The following is a 25,844-nucleotide window of genomic DNA, read 5'->3' as shown; positions in this document are numbered from 1 at the left end:
ATTACATACCAAAAATATTGAGAGCTGCCACCTCTCTTGAAGAACAGAACAAACTAACTTGACGCCTGAATATGACTTATGTAAGCAGCAATCGCCTACTACATCATTTATACAACCTAGCAGAATTCCTTATGATATTATTCCCCCCCCCAATTTTTCTACTACATTTTATTGTTATAATTTGTTCGTGTATATGTATGTATATATGTATGTATGTATGTATATATGAATATATTTAAAAATATATATAATTTCTTATAATTTAGTTTTTATCTATTTCTTTACTTAACATTTTTTTTTGGTAACTTGTTTATATGTGTGTGTGACTGGATGGACAGATCTATATGTATATATGTATGCAGACATGTTTAAGAGGGAGGGGTGGGTGGAGGGCAGGGAGAAAAACAGAAAATATTCATGCCTTTTTCAATGTACATGACATCTATACTGGAATAAAAAAATATTATATAAAAAAAAAAAGAACAAACTAACTTATATAGACTAAGGTGTGGTGAACTGATTGGATAATTGATGGATGATCCCAGCTGCCAGGCATCTCACTGATTGCTCCAGCAGGAGGGACACACTGAAACAAAATAATTAAGACAAAACAACAACACACCACAGGTCCAACAGAAAAAGACCCCACCACCCGTAACATAAATATTTTCAATTATTACAATGCTTGTTATGGAGCCAGTGCAAATCACAAAACAATCTGTCTAAAGTTATAGTGTGTGGTTATATGAAACGTGACAATATTAAGCGAACTGTAAAGTGAACTGTACGTAGGGTGCAACAAACACAGTTAGCACAGCAGTTCTCGAGTCAAGTACCGCTGTAGGCCGACATCTCCCAAGGTGTTGGCGTCCAGCTTGTTGGCGTGGACCTCCAGGCCGAGCTTCTGCAGGGTCTTGGAGAGGTGGTCCGACTCCCCCTCTCTCTGGTCCCCGCCGGCCGTCTGGCCCAGCTCCTCCTGGCTGGCCTTGTACAGGCTGTCCGGGACCAGGAGGGTCACCCCGTAGCCGCTGTTGTCGTGGATGTGGTTGTTGCACAGCTTCAGCTGGGGCTGAGGGAGGACCTTGAGGAAGATTCCTCCCCGGGAGTCTTTGGAGTCCTTAGCCGCAGTGGTGGATCTCGTTCCCATGCAGCTCTGCAGTGCTGCCGGGGTGCAGCTCCACCCCTGCTCCCTGAGCGCCAAAGATCTCACAGTTCCTCATGACCAGCGAGGCTCCGGTCAGGAGTCAGGACACACACCCCCGTGCCGTCACACTTCAGGGTGCAGTTCTCCAGGGTGGTCTGTCCTGACTCCACCACCACCACGTCGTTGCAGGTCCCGTGCTGCACCAGCGTCAGGTTCATCAGCGTCACCTCGGACGATTTGGACGCCACGAAGTTGTCCTGGGCCGGGTTGGAGTAGAACACCACCTCGTGCCTCTCTCCTTCTCCCTTGATGATGATGTCATCAGTGAGGGACGCCAGAGCGTCGGCCTGGTACTCTCCTGGGAACACCACCACCGTGTCACCGGAGAAGCAGGAGTCCAGAGCTGCTGACAGGTTGCTGTGCTGCAGGATCAGAGTCAGAGTGTTTGACGAGATCAGAGTGGATCAGAGTGTTTGACGAGAAGTTCTTGATCATGTCTGTTGTCATCATCTGGGCCACGATATGTGTCACACTCTTCCCTGATCCTCTCTGGCCCTTTCTGCGCTTGGATATCTGGCAGTAGAAAGTCCCATGCCATCCCACCCGAAGGCGCAGCTCCTCCCAGATCTTCAGGAGGTTACAGATCATGGACAAGTCGTAGAACTTCTTCCAGCACTCCACAGCCTCCCATGGCAGGGCCTCCCTGTGGATGTTGGTCTGGAACTTGGTCAGCTCCTGGCGCTTCCTGCGGTACTCCTTCAGGGTCTTCCTGTAGCGCTCGCTGAGCGGACCAGGGATGGTTCCATCCTGGATGTCGTAGTAGAGCTGAAGGCGTTTCTCAATGAGCCCAGCGTACTCCTCACACTCCTCATCGTCCCAGTCTCTCCACAGGAAATTGTAGAAAAACCTGCAGCAGAGAGATTCATACAGGCTGTACTCTAACCTGCAAGAATTCTGTGCACAAGATCTCAGGTGTCAAAAGCTGACCTACACTGCATTTTTTATTTTATTTTCTGGCCGAAGCTTCTACATTGACTTTCCTTTCTTGTGCCAGTGGATTGTATTTGCTATACAATCCACTGGCACGTGGATGTACTCTCGTAATCATGATATAGGCCTAGTAAAAGACAAACCAACATCATCAGTAACTGTCAAGTTATGTGATGGTTTTCTGTGCTTCCCCTAACTTGAAAGGGCTTTGACCGTTTGACCAGAGTTTCACTGGGACTCCACTCTTTCTGCATCCAATGACCAGACAGTAATTATCTTTCTCCTTTTATTTTGGACTTAATTTTGTCTCTTTTTCATCAGATTTATAACTAGTAGCAGTAGGTGGAAAAACCTTTGAAAAGGTATAAACACAAAATAAGCGGCTAAGAAACAATATGAAGGAATTTACAATGCAATAAAACATTTAAGTAATGAAATAGTTTTCCCAAAATTATGTACCGCCCCTTTAACTTTACCATGAACTGAACTTGATATCAAACACCCAACAGCAACCAATTGGCTATCAAACAAATCCAAGATATCAAACAAACAACAACACACATCCAAGTCATCTCACCGTCAGCCACTCTGGTCTCTGCAAACAGTTGGTTTGAGCACAGCACTGCAATAGGCAAATGTTCCTACCACAGTGTGTTTGTTGAACTGAATCCTCAACTGTGGGACTGCAGACTAAAGGGAGTGGTGATTGTTCAGGTGAGCTGCTGGGTGATTTGTGAATTGATTTCAGCTGTGCAGGCCATGACTGTCATCTCATGTTTCTCCTCTGGGGGGAATGGGAGCCAAACCCATGTTGGGATGGCTGAGTTTCTCTAGGGAGGGGAAATTGGGCTATTTTTCCTTGTTTGTGAAGGAATGGCACTGTATTTGGTTTCTTGTTGAGTTTGCCAAGACAGTAACTCCTTCTCCCCTGTGTAGTACGAAACCCGTTGATACAAATGGCAGCTGTTATTACACTCCAAAGCTGATATTACAAAACAAATGTTTATATTTTAAGATCCATTGTATCCAGGTAAAATCATAAGGGTTATTTTTGCATCTTTTCACTAAAGTATAAAGTTTCATTTGACACGTATTTGTAAATAGAATTGCATCTGTTGTATATTGTACAGTATAATAATCATTTCACAAAGATGTAGCTGTGCCTTAATCACACAACACCTGAACTGTGGACAAAAAGGTGATTAGGTAATATGTTGCATCACACACACACACACACACACACACACACACACACACACACACACACACTAGAGGACAAGATGTTGTAAACAATTGACATAACTTAAGTTTGTTTCCATCTGTCTTTAGTTTCCACCTTGTTGAATGTAAAAGTATTTTGTTACATTTGAGAGACCATAGTTGTTTGTGAAAACTAACTGTAAACAATGTGAATAGTGTCGCTAGTATCTCTTCTTAGAAATATGGTTCATCTCTTATTTGCCTTCATCTGTGATGATTCAAATTGGGTCCATAATATTCAACTGCATAGTGGCTCAATATTTATATCAATATCAGTGGACAATATTTACAGTAAGCGTATCTGAATAAGCATATAATATGTTGTGACCTACTGTAGATGTTTAGAGAGAAATGAGGTGGTGTTGTTATCGTTATTGTGCCTAGAAGATATGGAACACAGTCCCCTCAGTTTGAAAATACCAGGTTTAGAACATTGTAACCATAATCGGTCTTGCATAACAAAGACAGCCTAATAATCAGTTTAAAATGCTTTACTGTCCATTTGCTGAATTAGTTTGGTTAAAAGCATCAATCATGTACATTTCTTATAACATTCATTTAGAGGTTCATGTACATTTATTTAGATATATTCTATTTGTCTCTATTGAACCCATTTGCTTTTGAAGTTATTTCAACATTATGTCGTAAATACTTTCTCAGGTCTTTCTTTACGTTACCACTGTGGTGATAATCTCTATTTACTGACCCTCAGTGTATAGGCCAATTCCTGTTTCGTTAAAGGTAAAAAAGTGTCAATATCATGCATATTATGATGTCGATATATTAGTGTATTTTGTATGGATGTTTTAAAAAAAACTTTTATTTCATTAAACTGTGTACTAAACACTCATTGTTGGGGTCCTTTCAGGTGAGAACAAAAAGATGTCAGATGCCAAATGAACCGCAATTCTGTTACTGCCGCTCTCATTGTTTCAAATGGAAGCCCCTGCACACAGCGAGCGGGTGGCCAGGAGGTGACATGGCTTTGTCATATGAGTTGAGTATGAGAATGTGAGGTCACAGCATGTAGGACAGATAAGACAACAGGGCATGGGCTGGAGATAAGACTTATCCAATGCCATGATGCCAGGCGAGGCACATGAGTTCACACATAGATCATTAGACTGACGTTCCACAGTGGCCACACCTCTCTACTGGGGTACAGAAGTGCAGTTTCCAATGGGGGTTTTCCAATGTGTTTTCCAGTGGGGTACAATCATCATAACTATAATGCAGGTGATTGATGGTGATGACTGCTAACTATTTTGATAATGACACCCATAGGCCATTAAAAAGTTTATTGAAACAACAACAGCGATTGAATCACATAATTGTGTCACAGACAGAACTCAATCTTTTTTTGAGGATGGCAATTATTATCAAAGCTTGTTGATTTGTAGGCTGTGTGCTTCAGTGATGTGATGGTCTGAGCAACAAAAATGGAAGTGAGGTTTAAATATGATTGGAAAAAATGTGAATTGACTTTGTTTTTTTTTAGCTATTATGGTGTAATGCGAATGTGAGACAAGGTGAGACACTACACAACATCACCACCATATGAGGTTGTTATATCATCTAGTTCATAAATAGCACTGCATGAATATTGCAACGATGCTTGTCAACGTGTTATTTCTGTGGGTAACATGACAGCACAGCGGGAGGCTAAAGTGAGTTCATGACAGGATCACACAAGCGATGCATAACGAAAATCAAGACGAAAATAGATGCTGTCAAAGATTTATTCACAAGTACAAAAATGTATATACATATACAGATAGCACACAAGACGACACATAACTTTTCGTGACCTCAGAACAGTTTACAGTGCATGAATTGTCATAATACAACAGGTCTCCGTTGGACAAAGGTAACACAAACATAACAGAGACACAGAACATTTCCAGTTGTTGAAGGAGTCACGTGTGTACCATATGATGGTATTTTCTGAGAGCCTACATGTATGTACGGTATAGTGTTCTGTTCAAACCATTGTAAACTCCATCGAGCCACTGGGGTGAATGACCAGACGCCATTCCCGTGCCAGTCTTGGGTCCTTCTCCTCCTCCTCCTTCTGACCCTCAGCAGCACAGGTGGCCTCTGTGATGCTCGCCCCAGACAGGTAAACATGCCACACGTCCTGTAGTCCCGCTCCAGTGGTGCCAGAACCGTTATCCTGGTCCAAGGTGCACCGGACCTGAAACTTAGTACCGGTCCAGCACTGAGAGGATAGGGTCTGGTGCTGAGGGTTCCCCTCCTGGGAGTCCTTCCCACTCGGACTGAAAGGAGGCGATGACCCGACAGGGGGCCAGGCCTTCTGTGGCCTTCTGCTCCAGACTCTGGGTGAGGAATGCAGCCGTGTCATAGAGCAGGCCAGAGAGAGACGCAGCAGAGAACTGCTCCCACTGCTGGAAGCGACTGGTCAGCCCAGCCCCGCTGCGAAGGTAGCCCTCGAGTCCATCCACTATGAGCAGGGATGGAGGCACAGCGGACACCGCGGAGGACTCCTGCTGACGGGCCACCTCCTGAAGCAACTCCTCCATGGTCCTGGGGTACACAAACTGGATTTTCTGAAAAGAAAACAATAGAAGGTTTAAAACAAGCTGCTTTCAAATATAATTGTAGGGCGGCTGTGGCTCAGGAGGTAGAGCCAGTGTCTAATGATCGCAAGGTCGGCGGTTTGGCAGTTCGATCCACGGCTGGCCACGTGATGTGAATGACCAGACGCCAGTCTTGGGTATCCTTGAGCAAGACACTGACCCCAAATTGCTGCAGACGTCTTGCATGGCAGCTTGCCGCCATTGGTGTTGGAATGGGTGAATGAAAGGCCATTGTAAAGCGCTTTGGAATAAGGCGCTATATAAGTGCAGTGAGTCCATTTAATATTTACCATAATTCAAAACGCAAAAGGTGAGTCAGAAGTGTCTCAGTGACTGGGTTTACAGTTTCTCAACCATTATGCCCTGACTGTCATAGCGTTTGTTTATTGGATCTGATTGACGACTTTGCTTGAGGATGGGCCGGGTGAACTAGGCTACTAGGGTCTAGGAAGTGTAGCATATTTGACCTTCCATGCTGTTCAGTGCTGTCACCTAGGCTATAGAGTTAATAACTCAACCATTTGCTTTTGAGGCCTGAGAAATAGGCTATTGTGGTGATTCACATTAAGAGACATTCACCAAGAAGGGTTTGTACCTTTAAGAGTGGGGGTTAAAGGGGCAAGGGTTTCCGGTTCCGGGTGAAGTTATTGTTGTTGTCACTGAGAGTGTATGTTAGCATGTAGCAGAAAGTGAGAGAAGTAAACATCCTCGACTCCAACCTACGTCTGTCGTCTCTTTGTTGCAACTCCCACACTATTATACATTTTCTCCCTCTGATTTCAGGACAGGAGAGAGTTCAGTTTGGCTGCGGGCCCATCATCTTCTGCTCTGATAAGCAAACCATCTCTGTGACTGAGACAGGGGAGTTCCACCTGGAGACACTGGACAGTGAGAAGAGATAGGCCAAAGTCCCCATCTCATCTCTACAGAACAGACCATTTTCACTTGTAGCCTACTGTACATAACAGAAGGAATGTTGAGTCAGTTGCTGTAGTGCAGGCCTATTCAATTAGCGGCCCGGGGGCCGCATGCGGCCCAGACGTGACCCCCGATTGGCCCAGCCATAAAAGCAGAGAAAAATGTATTTCGCAAGTGTTCAGAAATTCATGCAGAAATGTCTACAATAGTAGCCTACAGAACGTGAATATAACACTCTAAACAAACTAAGCGGGGAGCTTAAAACAACAATGGACAACGTGATGGCTACAATTAATTTTATTCGCTCCACTTCGAGCCTCCAACATTATTATTATTATTAACTTATTCCGCAAGCTGCTGTCAGAAATATCTGCTGAGCACCACGATCTTCTTTTGCATGACGACGTCAAGTGGCTGTCCAAAGGCGTTTCGGTATTTGCAGCGCGTTTGCCCTTGTCGACCACCGTACTATCTACATGTCGCACTGGATGGGGTTAGTGCTGTTGACTCATCAGAAAGTAAAGACTAATTCACAGAGTGTATGAAGATTCCAGTAAGGGTTTTGTGAAGGAGCCCTAGTGCTGTTGACTCATCAGAAATAGAATGTTTTATTTAGCTCATCAGTGGGCACTCAGCACCATGGACACCTCCAGCCCAGCACCTTGCACCACGGTTCCTGCCCTGCTCCATGGATTACAACGATGATCGCCTGACCCTTGCCTGACTCCACCAAGTCCTTTGCCTGACCCCTCAAACCTGTTTGACCTAATAAAGTCCCACACCTGGGGTCATTGACATTCTTTTATTTATATACAGTTAGGTCTGGAAGTATTTGGACAGTGACACAATTTCCATAATTTGGGCTCTGTATGCCACCACAAAGGATTTGAAATGAAACAATCAAGATGTAATTGAAGTGCAGACTTTCAGCTTTAATTCAAGGGGTTGTACAAAAATATTGTATGAAACATTTAGGAATTGCAACCATTTTTATACACAGTCCCCTATTTTCAGGAGCTCAAAAGTAATTGGACAAATTAACAATCATACAGTAAGTAAAATTTTCATTTTTAATACTTAGTCGAGAATCCTTTGCAGGCAATGACTGCCTGAAGTCTGGAACACATGGACATCAGCAAATGCTGGGTTTCCTCCTTTGTGATGCTTTGTCAGGCCTTTACTTCAGCAGTCTTCAGTTGTTGTTTGTTTGTCTTTCTGCCTTTAGTTTTGTCTTCAGCAAGTGAAATGCATGCTTGATTGGGTTGAGATCAGGTGATTGGACAGTGTGTACGCCGATAATATGCAAGGAATTTTTCCTGGATACATGGTGTACAGGTTTTTGCCCTTGCTTGCTTGCTTTGTGCCGGTGGTCCTGGCCTCCCCTGGGGGACCGCTGGGTACTGGTAAGCAAACTGGCTAGTAGTCGCTCTATTGGTAGAGGGCTGCAAGGGAATTTTTCCTGGCTACATAGTATACAGGTTTTTTACTTTTGCCTGCTCGCGGCTCTGTCAGTATTGATTGATTGATTGACTGATTGACTGAACATTTTCATTGTGTGAAGCGCATTGAGTTGCATCTTGTAAGAAATGCGCTATACAAATACAATTTGATTTGATTTGATTTTGATTGACTCTGGCCATTGCAGAATATTCCACTTCTTTGCCTTAAAAAACTCCTGGGTTGCTTACACACTATATTTTGGGTCATTGTCCATCTGTATTGTGAAGCACCATCCAATCAACTTTGCTGAATTTGTCTGAATCTGAGCAGACAGAATATCCCTAAACACTTCAGAATTCATCTGTCTGCTTCTGTCTTCACATCATCAATAAACACTAGTGACCCAGTGCCATTGGAAGCCATGCATGTCCATGTCATCACACTGCCTCCACCGTGTTTTACAGGTGATGTGGTATGCGTCGGATCATAAGCCATACTTTTTTCTTCCCATCATTCTGGTACAGGTTGATCTTAGTTCCATCGGTCCAAAGAATGCTGTTCCAGAACAGGGCTGGCTTTTTTAGATGTTTTTTGTCAAAGTCTAATCTGGCCTTTCTATTCTTGAGGCTTATGAATGGCTTGCACCTTGTGGTGAACCCTCTGTATTTGCTTGTGTGAAGTCTTTCTTTTATGGTACACATGGATAATGATATGCCTACCTCCTGGAGACTGTTCTTCACTTGGATGGATGTTGTGAAGGGGTTTTTCTTTACCATGTAAAGGATCCTGTGATCATCCACCACTCTTGTCTTCCATGGACGTCCAGACCTTTTTGTGGTGCCGAGCTCACCAGTGCATTCTTTTTTTCTCAGAATGTACCAAACAGTTAATTTGGCCAGTATTAATGTTCCCACTATCTCTCTGATGGATTTTTGTTTTGTTTTTACAGCCTAAGGATGGCCTGTTTCAGTTGCATTGAGAGCTCTGTTGACTGCATGTTGTGCGTATACAGCAACAGCCTCCAAATGCAAATGCCACACTTGGAATCAACTCAGACCTTTTACCTGCTTAATTGATAAAGAAATAATGAAGGAATAAATAGCCCACACTGGCCCATGAAACAGCTTTTGAGTCAATTGTCTAATTACTTTCGGTTATTATATATAAGAGCTATAATTCATAAACCCTTCCTTCAATTTGGATGTGAATACCCTTAACCTAAAGCTGAGAGTCTGCACTTTAAGCCCAGTAAATTCTGTTGGAAATCTCATATAAGATACGTTAGATCCAAAGTATCAAGGAGTATTGCAGTATTGTGCAGGGCAAAACATATTCTGGAACAGAGGATGTTGTATACTCTATATTGTTGTCTTGTCTTACGCTATTTGAGTTACTGTGTGGAGATATGGGGAAATGAATATAAAAGCACTTTAAACCCATTGATTACACTACAGAAAAAAGCTATGAGGATTATACATAAGGTCGGATATCGTGATCACACTAATAACTTGTTCCTAATGTCAAAAATATGAAGAAAATATGAAGGAAAGCAGAAATATTGCTCTATTGCTCTATTTTTAAAAAGGTTTAAATTATTTTTTTATGAAAAAGTATTAGAACGGATGATACTGAAATATATGTGTTAATTAATTGGATTATATAATGTAAGCATAATTGTTAAGTATAAACAGGGGTAGGACAGGCTTCTTCCTACTCCTTTTCGAACAATTGATAGGACTGTACTCTACATATTAGTTATTTGTTATTTATTATTTCTCTATATTGTTGTCTTGTCTTACCCTATTTGAGTTACTGTGTGGAGATATGGGGAAATGAATATAAAAGCACTTTAAACCCATTGATTACACTACAGAAAAAAGCTATGAGGATTGTACATAAGGTCGGATATCGTGATCACACTAATAACTTGTTCCTAATGTCAAAAATATGAAGAAAATATGAAGGAAAGCAGAAATATTGCTATAGTCTATTGCTCTATTTAAAAAAAGGTTTAAATTATTTTTAATGAAAAAGTATTAGAACGGATGATACTAAAATATATGTATTAATTAATTGGATTATATAATGTAAGCATAATTGTTAAGTATAAACAGGGGTAGGACAGGCTTCTTCCTACTCCTTTTCGAACAATTGATAGGACTGTACTCTACATATTAGTTATTTGTTATTTATTATTTTTATTTTTAAATCAAATGTTCGAAATAAAGATTCATTCATTCATTCATTCATATGCATTATATGACTGTAACTTGTGTATGACTGTAACTAAGATGTTTTGGTAAACAGCTAAAATAACACAAATTCTGTCTGTGACCAAATCCATTGCTGGAAATGTGTTCATGGTTTCCACCGTAGGTTCCACCGTAGTAAGGCGATGACGTAGTCTATGCAAATATGCAGGCGCGGTATGATGACGTATGGCCCATCACGTTTCCGGGTGACGGATTTGATGTCTGCAGCTGGATATACTTGGAGAAGGAGCCTACTCCGAAAAATGGCGCCCAGCTCGAAATCCGAAAAGGACGACGACCAGAACCCGACGAAAAAGCACAGAGAAAATTTCGTCAAGCTTCTTGACCGTAGGAAGGTATGCATTTGACACAAAACAAGTAACGGGCACAAACCACGACACCGTCGGGAACGTAGAAACACCAACGTTTTCGACAGTGCTAACGAACTAGCCATTTCTTTTTTTTGTAAGATTTTATTTTCCATTTTCTTTTTACTTGACAAACATCACAATACAATACATCACAGCTTGACAAACATCACAACACATCTCAACTTGACATACATCACCACACATCACACCTTGATATACATCACAACACATCACAACTTGACAAACATCACAACACATCACACCTTGACAAACATCACAACACATCCTAACATCCCAAAGCCCCACTTTTTTTAAACCGTCTAAAGTTTATCCCAGTTTACCCCCTATACTTATCTAACTAATATTTCTAATGCATAATCTAATTAATCTCTTAGTACTATGTTTCTTGCACTATCTTTACGTCTTAGCTAAAGCCTTCACTATCTCTCCCCATATCTTTTCAAACTGATCTTTCTTATTATTGTCTATGGCTAAATTCTTCTCTATATTGGTATAATAAAGAATTTCGTTTTTCCATTGTTGTAGTGTTGGAGGTTTACTTGATTTCCAACTTCCAAGTATTAGTTTTTTAAATATAATTGATGAGTACATAATTATCCACCCCCTAGGGTATCTTACTGTGGCTACATCCTGGAAAAGACAGATTGAAGGATCAAATTTGAATCTTTCCTTATGTACCCCTGAGAGCCAATGTTCTATGTCAACCCATGTTTTCTGTACTCTGGGACACTCCCAGAATGCGTGTATTAGTGAGTCTTTTTTTCCACACTTTAAACAGTTATCTGATATATTACTATAATACTTATGGATTTTATCTCGCGTGTGGTAGACTCTATACATTATTTTATATTGGATTAAACGTAGATTTTCATTAACTGTCATGTCATTTGTAGTATTCCAACACTCTTTCCATTTTAAACCTATATCTGTTCTTCCTAGTTCTCGATTCCACATCTCAATCCTACTTTCTAACAGTTTTTCAGCTACATAGGTCTTCTGTAGAGTTCTATAAATTTTACCTATCAAATTCTTATCAATTTCTCCATCAAATATGATATCCTCAATTGTACTCTGCTGCCCAAATGATTTTAAATTAAAATGTAGATTTATGTAGCTTCTTAGCTGCATGTATCTGAAATATTCAGCGTTGGCCAACTTATATTTACTTTGGAAGTCGTGCCATGGAATAATGGTATCCCCTCCTACTAAGTCGTTTATAGTTTCTATTCCCCTTGTTCTCCATGTAGACCAATTTATTGTAGCATTCTGAAGAGCTATCCAAGGATTGTTCCACAAAATAGTACTTTTTGGGATTGATATTGATTCTCCCAGTATCCTCTTAATTTTTTTCCATGACGTTTCTATATTATTTACAATAAAGTTTCCTTTTTAAAATAAAAGAGTTAAGAGGTTTTGGGGATGTACATCTGCATTTTCAATGTGGATCCATTGTTCTTCTGCTGTGTGTTGGACTATATGCCTCAGATAGAACCCCTGGGCGGCCAGTTGGTATAGCTCCAAGTCTGGAAGGTTAAAGCCCCCCTCTGACATAGGAAGGTGTAAAATATTCCTTCTAATTCTGTGTGTTTTCCCTGCCCATATAAAATCTGTTATGGCTGAGTATACCATATTAAAGTACTTTTTGGGTGGAGTAATTGGTATAATTGAAAACAAAAAAAGAAACTTAGGAAGCCATGCCATCCTAAACAAGTTTATTCTGCCTGTCAGATTTATAGGAAGATTTTTCCATTTACTTAAAGTCTCTTTCATGTTATTGAGTAGTGGAATAAAGTTCTCTCTATAGAACTAGCCATTTCTAACTGACCGTTAGAGTCTTGTCGAACTAGCCAACGGAAAGTGTTCCAGCTGGTCGCTGGCAGCTCGCCTGCCTCCCCGTCACACTTGTATGGAGCTATTTTAGTGCCAGCAGAAATTGAATTGTATTTGACAGATTGAATTGAATCTGAGCACAAACTGAATTGTATTCGACAGATTGAATTGAATCTGAGCACAAACTGAATTGTATTCGACAGATTGAATTGTATTCAATTCAGTTTTCATTATTTTCATTCAGTTTTCAAATTCAGTTTCTCTAAATACAATTCGTTTTTTCTCAAAATACAATTCAGTTCTCAAAATACAATTCAGTTTTTCTCAAAATACGAGTTCAGTTTTAGAGGCACTCATCCGGGGACTCTGGGCTAGGTAGAATAATAGAGCACCGATTCTAATCCCTCCCATCCGAATTCATAAGAGCAACGCATCTGGGTACTTTGCTCTCCCGTCATGTCCACGCCCCTTTTTGGGTGATAGTAGAAGTTTGACTGGCGGTCAATGGAAATGTCTGGTCTTTGCTACTTTAATCCGATAAAATAAGAAAACCGTAGTGCTTTTTAGATATTAGGAGCCCAAATCCGATGGCCAGTTAGGCAAACTATTATATAGTGTCGTTGCCGATCAATGATCAGCGTCGTTATATAGAGAAAATTGATGAAATAGGGGTTGATTCATCAGAGCAGTCATATGTCATCTCCCTGTCATCAGGGATGTGTAGTTCTTCATTTGATTTGCCGTGTAAATCCCCAGATGAGAGTGTTACATTCGTTTTCTTAAGATAGGATAATGAATAAATCTGTTCAATGGGCATTTGCCAAAGTAGGGTTAGGGTGATTACTGTTAATCAGTATTTAGCCTGTATGGTGTATATGAAGATGTTATAGCTAGCTAGCTACGATTTATCATGAAAATAATTAACAGCAAGCTAGATCCAAAACTAGGGCCGGTGGAGGAGGGCAAGTGTCACATTGGACAGACTACCAAACAGAAAAATAAAGTATCTTAATCAGGGCTCTCAAGTCTCACGCATTGGGCGTGAGACACACGCATTTCAACCCGTTCACACGCTCACACGCCGCGTGTGTCTTACGCCCAATGCGTGAGACTTGAGATCCCTGATCTTAACGACAGCAAAAGTGATGGATGTCAGAAATACATTACCTGGAGATTCAATAAGGTACTTTTTTATGACAGGATATGGGTTAGGGTTATATGACACCTGTAGCGAGATCATTTATTAGAATAGAACAATCAAACTTGGCGACGTACAAAAATAATCCATAAGTGATCAAAACCAGAAAAATAACAAACAATGCGTAGGCCTAGCCTATAGAATATGCGTATAATGCGGTCAACAAAAATACATCGCTCCCCTCTCTCTCCACTACCGCCATGCAAGATGCGCAGGTGCTTGAATTACCTTGCAATATCACCCCCCATAACCATATGACTTCTCAATACGGTGATCAAGGCAATAAACAAACAATCAAAGTAAACTCACAATAAACCAATTAGCCTGTTATACTAAATACCCCCCTACAACACCTCAGGCAGACTGAAAGGACACACATTTCATTATCGCCTATTTCATTACTTTTCTCCATAACGACGTCGGATGGGAGGGATGGGAGTTAGAATCGGTGCTCTATTATTCTACCTAGCCCAGAGTCCCCGGATGAGTGCCTCTAAAACTGAACTCGTATTTTGAGAAAAACTGAATTGTATTTTGAGAACTGAATTGTATTTTGAGTAAAACTGAATTGTATTTAGAGAACTGAATTGTATTTTGAGAAAAACCGAATTGTATTTAGAGAAACTGAATTTGAAAACTGAATGAAAATAATGAATGAACTGCTTTAGCACCTCTTGCATGGTTAGATAATTCTCTCTCAGGAGATGGTGGCTTACAAGTCAGTTGTACAAGCCCATGACCTTGCTTTTTAAACAACCCTGTAGTTAGTTAGCTAACGTTAGGCAGTGCTAGCTAGGTACAATGCTAGGTGTCTGTCCACCTCCACCCGTTTGTGCTGCTGGTGTTTACTTGAGTACTAGTAGGCATGCTCGTTAGCTTCTGCTGGCTATGTCCTCAGTTGCCTTTCGGTTCTCAGCTGTGTACTGACAGGTGCGGTGAGGGGTGGTGGTCTAGCCAATGTACATGTATGTCCGATATCCAGAAGCCTGCAGGGGCGACTTGGGCATTGGATAGACATGCTGAATGAGGGTTGACATTACGCGTTATGAGGGGGATCACTAAGTTGTTTTCACGGTGCATAGTTTTCTCATGTTGAGTCTCTCTCCCTGTCTCTGTCTCACACACACACACTCTCTCTCTCTCTCTCTCTCTCTCTCTCTGTCTCACACACTCTCTCTCTCTCTCTCTCTGTCTCACACACTCTCTCTCTCTCTCTCTCTCTCACACACACACACACACACACACACACACACTCTCTCTCTCTTCCCCTGTCTCTGTCTTACATACACTCTCTCTCTCTTTCCCCCTGTCTCTGTCTTACATACACTCTCTCTCTCTCTCTCTCTCTCACACACACACTCCACCTCTCATCTCTTCTCTCCCCTGTTCCTCAGCTGTCAGGTCAGTTTTCTAAACGGCTGTTCCGGGAGCTGCGTGTGCGTGTTCCGCTGAAGGACATTGTCAGCGAGGAGTTCCTCAGTGCCAAGTGAGTGTGTGTGTATCTCCCTCTCTGAAAGAGTGTAGTCTCTGTTCACACCACCTCTGCAACTACATACATCTTCTCTCACACACACACACACACACACACCTTTCACCACCTCACTCACCTACTCACCTACTCACTCACTCACACACACACACACACACACACCTTTCACCACCTCACTCACCTACTCACTCACTCACACACACACGTACACACACACCCCTCTCACCACCCCTCACTCACTCACACACACACACACACACACACCTTTCACCACCTCACTCACTCACTCACAATAACACACACACACCCCTCTCACCACCCCACTCACTCACGCACACATACACCCACACTCCTCTTGTTCCAGACACACACACACACACACACACACACACACACACACACACACACACTCACACACTCCTCTCTTTCCAGACACATCTTCCTGGGCCTAACCAAGTGTGGTCGCTACGTGCTGTCCTACACCAGCGACAGTGGCGAGGACAGCGACTACACCTACCACCTGTACTGGTGGTGGTTCAACGCGTACAGCCGTCTCAAACAGGTGACCACACCTTCTACAATCTACCTGGACTGACTGTCACACATCAACCCACTAAACCGTCCAGCCACATACTTTAGAGCTCAATAGAAGATGCCTCTCACGCTGAGGAGGACTTTGTGGTGCTATGTGGGTCCTCAGTTGGTAGAGCACGGCGCTAACAACGCTTAAGTTGGTTTATTCTTGTTTTATTATGTAGTTTATGTTATTGCTATTCTCTGCTATTGTTATTTTATTGATTACTATTCTATTTTTATTTTTTGTATCATTAGCTTGAGCCTGCTTGGAGTGGCAGATGGACAGGCTTTGCACATTTGGGACTATCCCAATTGAGTATTTTTACCAGCTCAGTGGCCTTGCGGTTAGAGTGTCCGCCCTGAGATTGGGAGGTCGTGAGTTCGATCCCCGGCCGAGTCATACCACCAAAGACTATAAAACTGGTACCCGATGCCTCCCTGCTTGGCACTCAGCATTAAGGGTTGGATTGGGGGGGTAAGACCCTGCGACATACCAGCGTCATGTCCAGGGGGGGGTGTACTTGTACATCAAGCCGCCTCACGCTACAGAAACAGGAGATAGGCTCCTGTGGGCCGTTAGGCTCGAACCATCGGTCCTCAAGGCTACTTACAATTGAGTATTTGAAATGATTTCCAGTATTATTTGTGCCCAGGCGTTGGCTCGTCTGCAGTACCGTAAAAAAAAAATGGTAGTTCTGTAGTTGGTGGAAGGACAGGATGTTGTCTAGTCTCTTTGTTTTCTCATCTGTACCTCTCTCTCTCTCTCTCCCTCCCACTCTCTCTCTCTCTCTCTCTCCCTCCCACTCTCTCTCTCTCTCTCCCACTCTCTCTCCCTCCCACTCTCTCTCTCTCTCCCTCTCTCTCTTCCCCTCTCTCTCTCTCCCTCCCACTCTCTCTCTCTTCCCCTCTCTCTCTCTCCCTCCCACTCTCTCTCTCTCTCTCCCTCCCACTCTCTCTCTCTCCCTCTCCCTCTCTCTCTTCCCCTCTCTCTCTCTCCCTCTCTCTCTTCCCCTCTCTCTCCCTCCCACTCTCTCTCTCTCCCTCTCTCACTTCCCCTCTCTCTGTCTCCCTCTCTCTCTTCCCCTCTCTCTCCCTCTCTCTCTTCCCCTCTCTCTTCCCCTCTCTCCCTCTCCCACTCTCTCTACCCCTCTCTCTCTCCCTCTCCCACTCTCTCTTCCCCTCTCTCCCTCTCCCTCTCTCTTACCCTCTCTCTCTCCCTCCCTCTCTCTTTCTTCCTCTCTCTCCCTCTTCCCCTCTCTCCCTCCCCCTCTCTCTTCCTCTCCCTCCCCCCCCTCTCTCCAGGTGCACCATGTGCGTCTCTTCTCAGGGGAGGACATCAACAGTGACCTCTCCCTCACTGTGTTTGAGTGGCCCAACGACCGCTCCAAGATAGTCATCTTTGGCAAGTAAGACCGCCAGCAACGAAGCCACACACACACACACACACACACACACACAGACACACACACACACACACACACACACACACACACACACACACACACACACACACACACACACACACACCCTTCAGGTCGACCAGGTCGTCCGTTGGTGTGTGTGGATGTAAAATGGTGGGCGTCAGGTTCTCACGGTGGGTGTTTGTCTGACAATATTTTCATGTCTCCCTCTCCTTTGCTCTGTCTGTCTGTGTGTGTGTGTGTGTGTGTGTGTGTGTGTGTGTCTCCCAGTACTCATAGCAGTTCTCTGTTGTTCTTGAGTGACAAGAACAACAGAGACATCTACATCACCATCGCCTCCATGCCCCCCCCCCGCTCCTGCCCTCAGTGCTGCCCTGCCCCCTCCATCTCTACCATACGCACAGGTACACACACACACACACACACACACCTGTCTACCATATGCACAGGTAGACACACACACACACACACCTGGCTACCATACGCACAGGTACACGCACACACACACACACCTGGCTACCATACGCACAGGTACACACACCTGGCTACCATACGCACATGTACACACACACACACACACACACACACACACACACACACACTCACCTGTCTACCATATACACAGGTACACACACACACACACACACCTGTCTACCATATACACAGGTACACACACACACACACACACACACACCTGTCTACCATATGCACAGCTACACACACACACACCTGTCTACCATATGCACAGCTACACACACACACACACACACACCTGTCTACCATATGCACAGGTACACACACACACACACACAACTGTCTACCATATACACAGGTACACACCCACACACCTGTCTACCATTATGCACAGCTACACACACACACCTGTCTACCATATGCACAGCTACACACACACACACACACCTGTCTACCATATGCACAGCTACACACACACACACACACACACACCTGCCTACCATACACACAGCTACACACACACACATACACACACACACCTGCCTACCATACGCACAGGTACACACACCTGGCTACCATACGCACATGTACACACACACACACACACACACACACACACACACACACACACCTGTCTACCATATGCACAGCTACACACACACACACACACACACACACACACACACACACACACACACACACACACCTGTCTACCATATGCACAGCTACACACACACACACACACACACACACCTGCCTACCATACACACAGCTACACACACACACACACACCTGTCTACCATAGGCACAGCTACACACCTGGGTTTCCGTTAACCGGTAATTACCGGTCTTTGTCCGGTAAAATCTGTTGAAGTCCGACATATTTAAACCTCTTCGGTCATAATGTCCGGTGAAAATAATTCCCTCTAAGCACAATTTGAATACAATTTGCTAAAAATAATTTGTCACATATTCTGATTCCTTCTACATTAAAAAAGACGAATATATAGGCTATATTTTTTTATTTGATTATTAATGTGTAGACTAGCCTACGCGATGAACAAACAGCGGCAGGGTTGCCAGATGGGATTGACCATTTACAGCCTAACTAGTCCGCTAAATAACCGCTAAACCCAGTAGCCCATTCGGCGGTAACCCGACTCATCTGGCAACCCTGTCTCACAAGTAGTAGTTTGTGGTTTGCGGAGAGTGAAGGTACCTTTCGGGAGTAGTTGTGAGGGAGAAATTCGTCAGTTAATTTAGTTTGATCTAGTCTAAATAAAACCACTGCAGTGACCGGAGTCAAGGTTATTGTTCTGCGTGTTTTGGATGTGCTAGAGCACAGTGAATGACCACCGAGGGCCGTGAGATGCGGCTAGTAAAGGACGCTAGCCATCTCCTCCCCGTTCATTGATTGAGCCTGCCGTGCCCGTTCCAGCCCTGAGTCGGGAGATTCAGAGTACAACATCCCCCAGGCTACCTCTTCTACTCCCCCTGGCTACCTCTTCTACTCCGGGAGTTTCCATTGAACTTTCCTCCTCTACATTCGTCCATCTCCATGTGCGCTACTATCGACAACCTGGGCTACTGGTACCATTAGATTAGGATTGATTAGATTAGGTTGACAATACCACACTACATTTGAGTTTAGGGATATCAATGTTATATATTTGTGTATGTTTTATCTTTATGTATTAAATGTTATAATTGTTCCACATTTGAGACCTGTCTTCCCCCCACTCAGTTATTCAGTCGGTGTCCATCATTTTAGTTCAATTTAGTCTATCTATAGTGTTAGAGTTTAATTTGTGCCACTAAATTGAAATAGTCCACGGGTGTGTATCCCCCCCGATACATCCTCCCCATTCTCATACTCCCGAGTCCGAGTAAGTATGATTTGACAGGCAGCTAGACTTAATGCCTTCCCAATCAGCGAGACGTGGTTATAGAAATGACGTTGTTTTATTGATAGAAAGGGTAAAACTGGAAAGAGAATATAGAAAACTTACATTACTGTCGTGAAACTATTTAACACACTTCAGTTAACGTAATGTGGAGTCCGTTCATTGATCGATCGATGCAGTCTGTTCAAATAGCCATCAAAAGCTAAACTAGGCATACTTAAAATTACCAATTACATACTCAAATACCATTAATGCAATTGAAATAAACATCTTAAAGTGGCCTACATTCGTAATTCAAAGTAGCAAAGGTGACTAGGCTGCCCAGTGTGGCGCGCGTGCAGCCCTGGACATATTATGCCATAGTAGCGCATGCGAATCATGAAAGCCTATATTATTAATTATATAGTTTGCATCTAATCGTATCGGATGAGAAATAGACATTAAATGGCATAGGCCTACACAACAGCTAATCACCGCGACAAACACCTATATTATATTTTAATATGATGACCGGAATTTCTCCCGTTTGTCCGACACATTGAAATCTTCCCGGACACGTTGACCGGCACCAATTTTTTCTAACGGAAACCCTGCTACACACACACACACACACCTACCTACCATACACACAGCTACACACACACACACATACACACACACACCTGGCTACCATACAGGTCCAGACTCTAGCCTCTCCCTCCTCCCTCCTGTCCTGTGCAGGTAGTGGGGAGTGTCTGGAGCACGGCTACGTGCTGAACTCCAGGTACCAGGTGGTCGACCCCTTCCCCACCTTCCAGCCCTCCTCCCAGCTGAAGAAGGACCAGGTCATCCTGCTCAACACCAGCTACTCTCTGGTGGCCTGCAGCATCTCCCTCTGTCCAGGTACCACACTCTATAACTGTCTGTCTGTCTCCCTATGTCCAGGTACCACACACTCTAACGCTGTCTGTCTGTCTGTCTGTCTCTCTCTCCCTATGTCCAGGTACCACACACTCTAACGCTGTCTGTCTGTCTGTCTGTCTCTCTCTCCCTCTGTCCAGGTACCACACACACTAACGCTGTCTGTCTGTCTCTCTGTCTCTGTCTCTGTCTGTCTCTCTCTCTATGTCCAGATACCACACACTATAACTCTGTCTGTCTCTGTCTCTGTCTCTGTCTGTCTGTCTGTCTCTGTCTGTCTCTCTGTCTCTCTGTCTTTGTCTGTCTGTGTCTCTCTCTCTCTGTCTCTCTCTCTCTCTCTCTGTCTCTGTCTGTCTCTCTCAGTCTGGTGTGTGTGTGTGTTTGTTACCTGTGTGTGTTAAACCCTCTTCCTCTCATCTGTGTGTCCAGCAGGTGAGCTGGGTCAGACGTCTCAGATCCTCTACAGGAAGAGAGCAGCGCCCCCCTCAGGCCTCCTCCCCACCCCCCCCACCCCCCCCTCCCCCTCCCCCTCGCTGCACAACGCCGGGTCCAACGAGCCGGGATACGTCAACTACACACGGCTGCAGTACCGCTTCCAACAGCCGGGGGCGCAAGAGCAGGACGCCATTGGTAAGACACAGAGACAGAGAGAGAGGCAAACAGAGAGACAGACAGGCAGAACATAGGCAAGGCAAGTTTATTTGTGTAGCACATTTCATACAACAGGGACAATTCAAAGTGCTGTACATACAGCATTAAAAAATACAGAAAAAGGAGGATAGTAAGAAAATAACAAAGGCAAGAATAGATACATATATATATAGAGAAAATAAATAGATCAACATTTAACAATAATAGATAAGACAATGAATAATAAGATCTAGATCAAAGTAAATATTACTGCAACTATTCAACCGCTGTCCGCTTGTCATACACTCTGGTATAAAGACATGTTTGGATAAACAGGGAACAGATGTTTTCTTTTAGGCTGGTGTTGTGTAAGTCCATATGGGCTGGCCACCCAGAAGCTACAATGACACTTAATAATAATAATAATAATAATAACTTATTTGTGAATGAAATCAGTCTCAAGCAACATGGCAAACATTCTACATGGCCCGTCAAAGCCAGAGGCCTACTCATTCAGAATCAGAATTGCTTTTATTATTTTATTGCCGATTTCTAAAATGGTCAATCAATGTCAGTAGCACAACTGAAGTAAGCCACTTCCCTGTGAGGTTGTGGGATGGTGGGATTAGCCTCCTCCTGAATGCATAGGCAGGCAGATGGAGCCTGTGCTGTTTATATGATGTGGCATGCTGCTACTGAGGATATGGGAACGTAGCCCCAATGTATTCATGCCATCTCCTATACTTTGGTGAGGCTCATGTAACGCTTCTTCTCTCTCTCTCTCTCTCTCTCTCTCTCTCTCTCTCTCTCTCTCTCTCTCTCTCTCTCTCTCTCTCTCTCCCTCTCTCCCTCCCTCCTTCCCTCTCTCCCCCTCCCTCCATCTCCCTCTCCCCCCCCCCTCTCTCTCTCTCTCTCCCTCCCTCTCTCTCTCTCTCTCTCTCGCTCCCTCCCCCCCTCTCTCTCCCCCCCTCTCCCTCTCTCCTCCCCTCCCCCCTCCCTCCCCTCCTCCCTCCCCCCCTCCCTCCTCCCTTCCCTCCCTCCCCCCCCTCCCCCCTCCTCTCTCTCAGGGCATGAGGATGACACGGTCCAGCTGCCCTTCACAGTGACGGACCTGAATGGACGCAACCTTCAGCTAGTGACAGGACCGCACAGCGGACAGGTGCGTGTGCGCGTGTGTGTGTGTGTCCATGTGTCTTTAAAAGGTGTCCATGTGTCTTTGAGGTGCGTGTGTGATGTCCACGTGACTGAGGTGCGTGTGTGTGATGTCCACGTGACTTTGAGGTGTGTGTGAGTGTGTGTGAGTGTGTGTGTGTGTGTGTGTGTGTGTGTGTGTTAAGGACCTTGTCCTTGGTGCAGACCATCTGTTGACCATCATGGCTGGTAGGTGATGAGTCTACAGTAGGGCAGGTGTGCTAGTTTAGACTAAACACCACCATGTCTGGAGGCCAAGTCTGTGTGTGTGTGTGTGTGTGTGTGTGTGTGTGTGTGTCTGTGTGTGTATGTGTGTGTGGAGCAGCTGACTAGATTTGTGTGTGTGTGTGTGTGTGTGTGTGTTCCTCAGAGTGTGTGTGTGGAGCAGCTCATGCTAGATGTGTGTGTGTGTGTGTGTGTGTGTGTGTGTTCCTCAGAGTGTGTGTGTGGAGCAGCTCACCTTAGATGTGTGTGTGTGTGTGTCATTGAAATATCTAAATATAGAATCAAAAAGGCAGCCTGCTTCTTTTCAAATTGCAGAGGAAAATGTATTTAATTTACTTTTGCAAAAGGAGAAAGTTTACAGCGTGTCAAGATCTGTCTTGATACGACAAAGGTTCTCTGAAAGTCCAGACACAGGGGCAAATCTGTATTTTATACACTCAGGTACACTCAGGCAACAAGCCCGCCCTCAGGTGAGGTACAGGCCAATCACAGGCATTTCCTGTATGAGAAGGACTGGCTGTGATGCAGATTGAGAAGAGGTTAGGGGGGAATCGACCCCCACTTTCTCCTAGAGACACAAAGGTGGAAGAGGGGGACAAAAGTCACAAACTGGTCTGGTTGAGTTTCAGAGCACTGGACCGAGGCAAAACAAAGGCCCAGAACTGCTATAGATTGCTCAGTCTCTCTAGATGCAGGTTTAAGAGAAAAGAGAGCAATTAGGTCTTTGTGATCATTTAAATGTGTCTGTTGTCTAGCCAATGTCAAGCTTCAAGTAGAGGTTTCATTGTCTACTAGGCTGAGGTCGTCAATGTGTTGATTCTGCCCAGACAGTCTGACTGTCTAGTGACTCTTGTGAATTCAGTCTCAAAGGTAATGAATGTGTTATCAATAAATAAAATGTCTTAGCAGGCATATTATTCCACCATATGTGTTCCTCAGAGTGTGTGTGTGGAGCAGCTCACCCTAGATGTGTGTGTTTGTGTGTGTGTGTGTGTGTGTGTGTGTGTTCCTCAGAGTGTGTGTGTGGAGCAGCTCACCAGATGTGTGTGTGTGTGTGTTCTCAGAGTGTGTGTGGAGCAGCTCACCCTGGTACCTAACTAGGTGTGTGTGTGTGTGTGTGTGTGTGTTCTCAGAGTGTGTGTGTGGAGCAGCTCACGCTGGACTTTGAGTATCTGATCAACGAGGTGATCCGCAGCGACGCCTCCTGGCAGCAGCGGGTCTTCTCCGTCAGCGACTACGACGTCGTCATCCTGGAGGTACACACACACACACACACACACATTCTATCTCTCTGGCTCACACACACACATTGACACACATTCTATCTCTGTCTCTCAAACACACACACTCACACATTCTATCTCTCTGGCTCACACACACATTGACACACATTCTATCTCTGTCTCTCAAACACACACACACACACACACACACACACACACATTCTATCTCTCTGGCTCACACACACACACACACACACACTGACACACATTCTATCTCTGTCTCTCAAACACACACACACACACACACACAAACACACTTTCTCTCTTTCTGTCTCTGACACACACGAATACTAACTCCGTCTGTGTGTGTGTGTGTGTGTGTGTGTGTGTGTGTGTGTGTGTGTGTGTGTGTGTGCCAGGTGTGTCCAGAGACCAACACAGTGGTGATCAACATCGGCCTGCTGCTGCTGGCCGTCTCCAACGCAGAGGAGGAGCACTGTTTCCTCTTCCTCTCTAAGAACAAAAGGTTGTTTATTCTCTCACATGTAGTTTGTAGTGTATTTATGACGTGTAAACAGGTGTTTAGTGCATAGGAGGTACGTCGCCTTTGTTGCCTGGGAAACCAAGATTTTGAATCTCTGCCTTTTTTAATTTCAAGGTTTTATATACAGTGGCAAGAAAAAAGTATGTGAACCCTTTTGAATGACCTGGTTTTCTGCGTTAATTGGTCATAACATGTGATCTGATCTTCATCTAAGGGCGCGGCGCGTTCACACCTAGCTCGTTTGGTCTGAATCAGGGAGCATTTCCCCCAAAATTTGGTTAGTTTGGGCATATGTGACACGTTCTAGTGTTTTGATCCGCATGTCGGCAACCAATCAAAATGTTCAGACTTTTCTTTTGAAACACGGAACTACGTTTCAATGTTGTTGAGTATCACAACACAAACTCGCTAGTCAAGCCAAAAATACTGCAATGTAATGGATTGGGTGAGTAATCCCCACTGCTGCCTACGAGAGAGAGACTCAATTAATAAAATTAAATAAATCACAGCTCTGTCACAGCAAACCTGAACCTAGCCTAACTGTCAGAAAATCTGTCTCTCAGAGTAGCCCCCTCTGCTGGTGGTGGTCTGTAACTGCGTGTGTGTGTGTTCCCAGGCCCAACACCTACCACTCCAGCCTGCAGGTGAGCTGGGACCTCAACACCGGAATGTGTCGCACTGTGGGCGTCGGTGACCTCACAGAGGTCAAGGGTCAGACCAGGTGAGGGTTTCATTCATTGTTTTCCTCTCCCACTCTTGTTACCTCCACCCCCCCCCTTTTCTGTTTTTAGGAGAATATGGATATGTCATGGTAGAAAAATGTTAGTCTTTGAAATGATGACGATTGCTTTAGTTGTAAACAAACACTGTATAGTGTAGAAAAAAAGGGTACAAATATAATTTTCTCTCCTCCTCCCTCTCTCTCTCCCTCCCTCTCCCCCCCTCTCTCCCTCTCCCTCTCTCTCCCTCTCCCCCCCCCTCTCTCTCCCTCTCCCCCCCCCTCTCTCTCCCTCTCCCCCCCCCTCTCTCTCCCTCTCCCCCCCTCTCCCTCTCCCCCCCCCCTCTCTCTCCCTCTCCCCCCTCTCTCTCTCCCTCTCCCCCCCCTCTCTCTCTCCCTCTCCCCCCCCCTCTCTCTCCCTCTCCCCCCCCCTCTCTCTCCCTCTCCCCCCCCCTCTCTCTCTCCCTCTCCCCCCCCCCTCTCTCTCCCTCTCCCCCCCCCCTCTCTCCCCCCCCCTCTCTCCCCCCC

General features: G+C 44.4%; 1 protein-coding gene and 1 pseudogene across 2 annotated transcripts; one reads left to right on the top strand and one right to left on the bottom strand.

Moving 5' to 3' along the window:
- Positions 1-808: 808 nt before the first annotated feature.
- LOC308150628 (testicular spindle-associated protein SHCBP1L-like) lies at positions 809-5,934 on the bottom strand (annotated as a pseudogene). The gene is made up of 2 exons: positions 5,603-5,934; positions 809-2,087 (listed from the first exon to the last, which is right to left on the bottom strand). The product of its transcript is annotated as a testicular spindle-associated protein SHCBP1L-like (transcript).
- A 4,930-nt stretch (positions 5,935-10,864) lies between these two features.
- On the top strand, positions 10,865-25,323 carry LOC308150627 (DDB1- and CUL4-associated factor 15-like; the record flags this gene model as incomplete). The annotated part of the gene is made up of 11 exons (XM_080523439.1): positions 10,865-10,957; positions 15,416-15,507; positions 15,943-16,072; positions 17,389-17,492; positions 17,778-17,911; positions 20,606-20,767; positions 21,218-21,415; positions 22,483-22,574; positions 23,965-24,087; positions 24,474-24,580; positions 25,215-25,323. 11 exons carry the CDS (start codon positions 10,865-10,867, stop codon positions 25,321-25,323), a joined length of 1,344 nt encoding a protein of 447 aa, XP_080379565.1.
- Between the last annotated feature and the right edge of the window lie 521 nt (positions 25,324-25,844).

This window comes from Nansenia antarctica (genome assembly GCF_963989245.1).
Source record: "Nansenia antarctica genome assembly, chromosome: 2".
In the NCBI taxonomy this organism is placed as follows: domain Eukaryota; kingdom Metazoa; phylum Chordata; class Actinopteri; order Argentiniformes; family Microstomatidae; genus Nansenia; species Nansenia antarctica.
The sequence above is the reverse complement of the archived record's forward strand: the minus strand, read 5'-3'. Positions and strand labels throughout refer to the sequence as shown.